At 44.3% G+C, this 8,935-nt stretch overlaps 1 protein-coding gene across 1 annotated transcript; it reads right to left on the bottom strand.

The window, feature by feature from the left end:
• Positions 1-4,089: 4,089 nt before the first annotated feature.
• dmrt2a (doublesex and mab-3 related transcription factor 2a) lies at positions 4,090-8,651 on the bottom strand. The gene is made up of 4 exons (XM_084307843.1): positions 8,442-8,651; positions 7,813-8,279; positions 7,043-7,145; positions 4,090-5,710 (listed from the first exon to the last, which is right to left on the bottom strand). The coding sequence occupies exons 2-4, from the start codon at positions 8,212-8,214 to the stop codon at positions 4,596-4,598; spliced, it is 1,620 nt and encodes a 539-aa protein (XP_084163969.1). The 5' UTR covers positions 8,215-8,279; positions 8,442-8,651; the 3' UTR covers positions 4,090-4,595.
• Between the last annotated feature and the right edge of the window lie 284 nt (positions 8,652-8,935).

Genomic DNA, 8,935 nt, shown 5'->3' with positions numbered 1-8,935 from the left:
AACCATCACAACAGAATACAACATTCCTTCTGTATTTCCTATGGGTTGTAACCATCACAACACAAAACAGTCCTTCTGTATTTCCTATGGGTTGTAACCATCACAACACAAAACAGGCCTTCTGTATTTCCTATGGGTTGTAACCATCACAACACAAAACAGTCCTTCTGTATTTCCTATGGGTTGTAACCATCACAACACAAAACAGTCCTTCTGTATTTCCTATGGGTTGTAACCATCACAACACAAAACGGTCCTTCTGTATTTCCTATGGGTTGTAACCATCACAACAGAATACAATGTCCTTCTGTATTTCCTATGGGTTTGTTTGTTTGTTTGTTTGTTTGTTTGTTTGTTTGTTTGTTTGTTTGTTTGTTTGTTTATTAACACAGTTAAACAGAAGTAAAAACAATACATAATAAGTTATAACGATTGTGAAGGAGAAGTTAGAAGCCTAGATGCTTATCAAGAACTTCCCCTGTTTTATAAAATCAAACATACAAAAATATGCATATTATAAAATACCAGAATACATTCAAAAGATTCGTGTTAATACAAACATACATACACACAGTACATACATGCATATACTGTGTACATAATAATATATAACAACCCACCCACCTGCCTACAAACCTACCCACCCACATAACCAAATGCATACCTACATGTATGACCTATTTATCTATCTACTACTTTTGGATATGAGCATTTTTTGCTTTAAAAATAAGCAGAGATGGAGATTTCCTCAGCACATGATCAGCTGCATTCCAAAGATTGGACCCTCTATACCTCACTGAGAACTGCCTAAGTGAAGTACCACAATAAGGTATATGCAGGTCCCTGGACTGATATGTAGCATATGAATGAACATCTGAATTAAAAGAAAAAAAACTATTAAAACCATTTGGTAGATTGTGATCATGAATGCATTTGTACACAAATATACAAAACAGTCCTTCTGTATTTCCTATGGGTTGTAACTATCACAACAGAATAAAACGGTCCTTCTGTATTTTGGGTTGTAACCATCACAACACAAAACTGTACTTCTGTATTTCGGTTGTAACCATCACAACAGAATAAAACGGTCCTTCTGTATTTCCTATGGGTTGTAACCAACGCTTCGATTGTGCAATTCATCCCATTGTGACATCATCAAGGAGCAATTCTGAACAGCTTGTTAAGTCTTGTTAATCAACAAACCAATGGCAGAACAGCAAGGAGTACGTGTCATTTATTCCAAGCACCTAACATATCAGACTACCAGATCCATACAAACACGAGGCAAAACCCATTTTCCATAATATGTCTTCTTCAAGTGATGTCATCACTGCTGTCTGGCGGGTGAAGATGACATCATGGTCTTTAAATCCCTTTCCAAGCAGAGTTCTCTGACAAACAATGACAGCAGTTCTACTTGACCTTCCGTGGCTTAGTGCTTAGTGTGTAGCTGAGAGTTAGTGCTTCATGTGTAGCTGAGAGTCAGGAGAGAAGAGGGTTTAGTGCTTCATGTAGCTGAGAGTCAGGAGAGAAGAGGGTTTAGTGCTTCATGTGTAGAGAGTCAGGAGAGAAGAGGGTTTAGTGCTTCATGTAGCTGAGAGTCAGGAGAGAAGAGGGTTTAGTGCTTCATGTGTAGAGAGTCAGGAGAGAAGAGGGTTTAGTGCTTCATGTGTAGAGAGTCAGGAGAGAAGAGGGTTTAGTGCTTCATGTGTAGAGAGTCAGGAGAGAAGAGGGTTTAGTGCTTCATGTAGCTGAGAGTCAGGAGAGAAGAGGGTTTAGTGCTTCATGTGTAGCTGAGAGTCAGGAGAGAAGAGGGTTTAGTGCTTCATGTGTAGAGAGTCAGGAGAGAAGAGGGTTTAGTGCTTCATGTGTAGCTGAGAGTCAGGAGAGAAGAGGGCTTAGTGCTTCATGTGTAGCTGAGAGTCAGGAGAGAAGAGGGTTTAGTGCTTCATGTAGCTGAGAGTCAGGAGAGAAGAGGGTTTAGTGCTTCATGTGTAGCTGAGAGTCAGGAGAGAAGAGGGTTTAGTGCTTCATGTGTAGCTGAGAGTCAGGAGAGAAGAGGGTTTAGTGCTTCATGTGTAGAGAGTCAGGAGAGAAGAGGGTTTAGTGCTTCATGTGTAGCTGAGAGTCAGGAGAGAAGAGGGTTTAGTGCTTCATGTGTAGCTGAGAGTCAGGAGAGAAGAGGGTTTAGTGCTTCATGTGTAGAGAGTCAGGAGAGAAGAGGGTTTAGTGCTTCATGTGTAGCTGAGAGTCAGGAGAGAAGAGGGTTTAGTGCTTCATGTGTAGCTGAGAGTCAGGAGAGAAGAGGGTTTAGTGCTTCATGTGTAGCTGAGAGTCAGGAGAGAAGAGGGCTTAGAAACCATGCCGATAAAACAGACGTGTGCTGTAGGTTCATACTGCTGAGATGTGAAGGCTGTTTGCCAGAAAAACAGGAGATTAGGCCCATTTAGCCATTTAGGCCAGGTGTGTGTGTGTGTGTGTGTGTGTGTGTGTGTGTGTGTGTGTGTGTGTGTGTGTGTGTGTGAGTGTGTGTGTGTGTGTGTGTGTGTGTGTGTGTGTGTGTGTGTGTGTGTGTGTGTGTGTGTGTGTGTGTGTGTGTGCGTGCGTGCGTGCGTGCGTGCGTGTGTGTGTGTGTGTGTGCGTGTGCGTGTGAGCATGTTGTTCTCACAGCTTCATTTTAATCGCCAGCAGAATTCCCAGCGAGCCTTTGAATCAGTATCAGAGAACTCTCTTATACTATGTTTTCTCACCGAGATGTGAGCTCGTAAATTACGCTGTTTTATGACATTCTCACAATTCATTGCCTTGACAAAACCCCTCATTCTGTCATATAGACCAACATCAGGACGTTTTCATACACAGATCTCATGATTAAGATACAGTGAAATGTGCTTTGAGTTTGAACTAGTTATCATTTCCCTAGCACTGCTCAGTGACAGTGTCCACCAGCTATTTGTTACCCTTATTTTGCAGTCTATAAGTTTGCACTGTTATCATCAAATATGCATTTATTATAATGGCATTATGATTGCAGTCATTGTATTTCATATGGTCCTTAGAACCGATGTCCCATCATGTAATATTATTGCAATATAGCCAACCGAGTCTTTTCAAGATTATTTGTATTTAATTGAAGTTAATTGTAGCCTATGTGTATACTGTGTTGTTCTGAACTCCTAATTGCAAAGTGCCTCGTCTAAAATACTGAACTATAAGTAACTAAGTAAGGAGTACTATTAGTGACAGGAGATGCCAAAGTTGTTACACGAATCATAATGTACTTTTATCTATTTTTCAACGTCTTACAATAATAATCACATATGGAACCAGCGTGAAATAAAATACGTTCCCCGTTTGGTTAATTTACAGAGGGAACATATCAAATGTCACGATGTACGTGCAGGTTCTCAAAAACAGGTTTTGTGTCCCGATCACATGAGCTCCCTATACCTCCGATGCAGAGAGAGAAATGCTCTGTACTGTAGATGTTTCACTTTAAAATCTGAACATGTGTGCATGACCTTGACAGATATGCTCTTGTAGAATGACATGGCCGTGTTTTTATGATTGAAAGATTTCAAGTTAGATCTAAATCAAAATGCTGATCTAACTGGGAACATCTAAATCTTATAATAAGAAAAAAAAGAAAAGAAAAAAGTCAACATTTCTGGAGTCTTAGAAGCACCAGATTGTGAGACGAATTACTTTGATCTCATCTTAAATATAAACCACCTCTGAGGAACCAGTTAATAAAATAAATTGCATATTTCCAACCAGTTTCATGATGACCATTCTAACAGTGACTTGCAAAACATTGTGCCAATTTCATGCTATAGGCCTATATATATACAATCATTTTTAAGTGCTAATATTTTTGCATAAATGTTTTCTTCATTCGCTAAATCCTTACATGAGTTTTTAAAAGGTCACTTCATATTCAAGGTTATTAAAAAAAACTAAAAAGTACAGATGAATTTAGAATAAATATCAAGAATGTTATGCTTTGCTATCTTTTTAGTTTCATTTATTGAAATTGTCCCAGTTGCTTTATTAAGCCCATTTTCTTGTTTTTTTTTCAGACATCACTCAAGAGTCTTTCGCTGTATATGAGCAAGATTTTCTTTTCTTTTTCTTTTCTTTTGCTTCTAGAAGTAATAGACTTGTCAGTGCAAACACTGTGGCCAACATAGTTACATAATGTTACATAAATACATCACATAATGTGTTGTAACATCAGCGTCAAATAACATACACTTCATACAGAAGCGAGTTGAGTCTTGGAAGTTTATTGACACGAGGAAAACATTGGTATATATTTAAATATTATACATAATAAAGTGATTTTAAAACATGCACATACAAAATACAATATACATATAAATATAGCTTTGGAATTTCTAAAAAAAGAAATCAAAAAAAGAAAATAGGAATTTCTCTAAATCTAAAATGGCTTTGGAAGATGCAGTCAGTGCCTATATCTCTGTTTTTTTTTTTTTTGTCTTTGACCCTGAACCACCTCTAGCGAACTAGAGGGATTTGGAGAGCTGGGTGGGGAATGCAACTTATAGTGCAAACTAGTGCACTTGAGGAAATTAATGGAATGCTCGACTCATGGCAGGCGAGGGCCTCTTCAGTATGGCTTCCACTGAGAACGACAAGGACTCGCTGGATGCCATCTTGGTCCCCATCGGCTTGGAGAGAAAGTCTTTAGCGTATGTGGTCTTGAAGCTGTGAGTGTCCTTCACCGAGCCCTCTCTGTACTTGCGGGCCGCTTCCTCTAAGAGCTCTTTGCAGTAGGGGCTCCTGAGCTCGGGCCCGGTGCCTGCCACCCCGGCACTACCTGCCCCGGCTTTCTCGCTCAGAGTGTGCTGGATGAGCGAGTGGAAGGAGTTGAGCTTCATGGCGAGCGTGTGCTTAGCGCTGTCCTTGCTCAGCTTACTGAGGACGTGGCCGGGGCTGTGGGACTGCGGGTTCCCGGGGAAGCTTTGTCCGAAGCTCCTCTTGGGAGGGGAGAACGCCGACCGCTCTCTCTGTCCCCCCCGGGTGCCCCCGGGAGTCTGGGAATCGCCCCGTGGGAGGTCCGAGGCGTCCTGCAGGGCTGCGGCTCTGGACCCCTCTAGTTTGCCAGCGGCAGGGGTGCCGTCCTGCTCCGGCGGGTGGCTCTCGGCGGGCGTCGCCTTGGGCTCCCACATGGCGCCCGGCTTTATGTTCTGCACCGCCGTGGCGTTGAGCAGGCACTGCTGGTAGAGGAGGGCGTCGCCCAGGTTGGCGGCGGCGCGCGGCCACACCACGAAACCGCCCCGCGACGGCTGGTAGTGACGGTAGGTGGTGGCCACGCTGACGTTGGAGGAGACGAGCTCCACATTGGCAGAGCCGGCCGCAGTGTAGCGCATGGACAGGTCCAGGCAGCCGGGGCCCAGCAGGCCGCACAGCTCCTCGGGACGCGGCTCGGACGCGGGGGGCCCCGCCGACGACGAGTATGCCGTCTTGTAGGAGTTGTACTCGGCGGCGTGGTGGACCAGGCCGCCAGGGAAGAGGAGGGAGGCTGCCTGGCTGCTCTCCAGGAGCTCACGCTCCTTGTACTCCCGCTCCAGCATGATGCTCTCCAGCTCCTTGTCGGCGAACGCCCGTCTCTTCCTCATGCGGTCGCTCAGCGGAGGGGGGAGAGACGCGCCGCCATATGGGTCGGACTGGACCGGACGGTAGCCTGTCAGGAGAGAAGAACTGCTGTTAGAATCAACTCGGATGGACCTGACATTAGCCTGTCAGGAGAGAACTGCTGTTAGGATCAACTCGGATGGACCTGACGGTAGCCTGTCAGCAGAGAACTGCTGTTAGAATCAACTCGGATGGACCTGACGGTAGCCTGTCAGGAGAGGAGAACTGCTCTTAGAATCAACTCGGATGGACCTGACAGTAGCCTGTCAGGAGAGAACTGCTGTTAGAATCAACTCGGATGGACCTGACGGCCTGTCAGGAGAGAAGAACTGCTGTTAGGATCAACTCGGATGGACCTGACGGTAGCCTGTCAGGAGAGGAGAACTGCTGTTAGAATCAACTTGGATGGACCTGACAGTAGCCTGTCAGCAGAGAACTGCTGTTAGGATCAACTCCTTTTCTCTTTTTGTTTTGTTGTTTTTTATTTTTTTAAAGGCATCTGATTTTTTTTTACGCGAAAATATGAGGTATATTCACAGTTATTATTAAAAAATTTGAGTTGTTTGGAATAAGCTTTTTAAATCTTTTTCAATTGATCATAAGTGAAAATACGGGTCTATTTTACTCTAATGTTTACAAATGTTGCCAATGTAAACAAACTATTTACAGCATCAGTAAACATGTAATTGTCTACTATTAGTTGATAACATCTTTTGTCTGTTGTCTTGAATTGTGGTGATGATGCTACCTTTTGGGGGGGGGGTCACAGATTGTGCCTTTAAAATACAATATTCAGTGTATTTATCGTATCAAAATTGCAAACATTTCAATTAAACTGAAGGTCATAAAATGTTGCTGATCAGCGTTATCAGTGTTGCTGAAAAACTGTCAAAGCCATCACATAATAATTGAAATATGTAGATAAAATAGTTGAATGATTGCATTCTAACAGATATTTTAGTACGAGTAGAGAAAGTCTGTATATCGATATTCTGGTCTTGTTAGTGGACAAGAGATAAACTATAGTTATTAAATATGAACACAGCGGATCACGGGCTGCAGCTTAATTCACTTTCAACTCGTCAATTCAACACAACGATACAAACCGAGACGATTGACCATGAATTGATTGGTTAACCAGCGAGCATTCTCAGATATATATCAGATATTTCCCAATAAGGCTAGATGAACCTGCTCGAGCCCGCGGTCTTGCGATATTTAATGTTGATGATAATCCGTTTCTTGGATTTATTGAACTGAACGGGGATTGAGTCCCAGGCCTGGTAACGAATTGCGGTACAGAAAGAAAGTCTCCTATATGATCATAACCATCTGGTTAGGCCTATAAAACCTGTTGCGTATCGTCGGCCAGGTGCCTTACCGTCCAGGATGCTCTTGGCCAGCATGGTGGATGGCCGAATATGTCGCTGGTATATCGTTCTTCTCTCAGCCGCAATCGGCTTCCCGGAAATTCCTTTCTTATCCTAATGAAATAAAAATAATGAGACAACAAAACACAAATAAAATACAATTTTTTTTCCTCAAGAAATATAGTCGCACATATTGCCTCATTCATTCAATATAATTATTATATTCTGTTCAATTCCAATCATGTGCGACAATAATCCACTGAAAACCCTAATAAGTGGTTTTATGTTCTGTTATGCTGTTGTTATAGATGCATGCTTTATTATTTATTATCCACTGCTTTGTTGTTTATTCAATTTTCGCCCTTGAAGTGTAACCGATTTAATACGGGATATAGGCTGCATGACATTAGGCCTCATTGTGCGTTTGATAGGCCTGTTGTGTTGTGTTTTTTTCCTTTGCGATAAAAACAAATCATGTGTTTAAAATGTCATTGCAAAAAAAACTCTCCAAATTAGACCTGGCATATTATTTATATACAGCCTGTATCAACAAGTCTTTCACAAACCACAAGCAACGTAAGTAACACACACACACATACACACACACACACATTTGTAACACACTCACACACGCACACACGCATCTCTGGCGTGTTGCCTTAAGTGCCAAGTGTTCGGTGTGTGTGCTCGGGCGGGCACCCGCACACACACACATTCACAGACACACACACACAAACCAGCACGCACGCACACACACGCACGCACACACACACACACGCACCTCTGTGGCTTGCTGCCTCCGTAGTGCCACCTGTGCCGCCATGACCCGCTGGCGCTCCACCACGAGCAGGCAGTTGGCACACTGGCAGTCCCGCCAGCGGCAGAAGCGCTTGTGGCCCTTCAGGCACGACACCACCCCGTGGTTCCTGCAGCGCGCGCACTTCGGCGTCCGGCTCAGCTTCCTCTGTTCCCCGGTACCGGTACCGAGGCCGCTGCTGCTGCTGCTGCTGCTGCTGCTGCCGACGCCGGAGACCGATTTGTCGTCACCCTTTTTGTCGCCCGCTTCGTCCTCCGCGGTGCCGCCGGCCACGGTCGAGCCGCTGCCGTAGTCGGCTTGGTCGTCGCTCTCCGTCTCCAGGCTCTCCACGTCGATTTCAAACTCGCAACCGGCGATGTCCGTCATGTTTGCCAACGTCCTCCGCCTGTGTTAACACGTATCCACGGTGCTCCCGGTGTGAGCGACGCTGTCTGGAAGACACACAAGTAGTTATGCACTGGCCGTGAAGAAAAAATTCAAAGGAAAAAGATAAATAAAAAATAATCTGTCTCGTCCCCTTCAACGCACGGGCAAATTAATTACGGCAAGTTTAGACTTTAGAGACTGTGCGTGCGTAAAATAGTTCGACTTACTTGTTATGAAAGTCCAACAGATGATCAAATGTCCTTTATCCCAAGAATTGCAACAATGTGGCAAAGCGAAGCGCGGACAGCCTCGTGATGAATCACAGTCCCACTCCAAATAGTCGTGTAACTAGGTGCTCATCGAGGCTGAAGGGTGGCGGCTCTGCTCCCACGCGTCTTTACGCACGGACTCTGCTGTCACTCCAAAGGGCTGCAGAGTTCCCCTCTGAACCAGGACACGGAGCGCCACCCCTTTGAGGAATTCGGCGGTGCGGTGTTTGTGTTATGATTGGCTCGTTTTCAACCCCATGGACCAATTGGCTGTAACTGATGACTTCCCAGTGAATGGAGAGGTTCTGAGTATAGAACCACTCAAAATACTGAGGGAACCATGTGCTGACAATAGGGAGTAGAGGCTGTCAGTTATAAAGGGGAGTAAACTAGGCTGTTACACATTTGATTCTATAGCTCAGAGATCAGAGGGCGCCGTGTCGTTACTATTA

The sequence above is a fragment of the Notolepis coatsorum genome (genome assembly GCF_963971535.1).
Source record: "Notolepis coatsorum genome assembly, chromosome: 2".
NCBI classification, from domain to species: domain Eukaryota; kingdom Metazoa; phylum Chordata; class Actinopteri; order Aulopiformes; family Paralepididae; genus Notolepis; species Notolepis coatsorum.
This window is presented reverse-complemented; position numbering and strand designations above follow the sequence as displayed.

Coding starts and splice junctions, on each gene's coding strand:
- dmrt2a (XM_084307843.1), bottom strand. CDS start 8,214: ATGACGGACATCGCCGGTTGCGAGTTTGAAATCGACGTGGAGAGCCTG. Junction 7,146..7,812: donor GGAGGCAGCAAGCCACAGAG/GTGCGTGTGTGT, acceptor TTATTTCATTAG/GATAAGAAAGGAATTTCCGG. Junction 5,711..7,042: donor GGCCAAGAGCATCCTGGACG/GTAAGGCACCTG, acceptor CTCTCCTGACAG/GCTACCGTCCGGTCCAGTCC.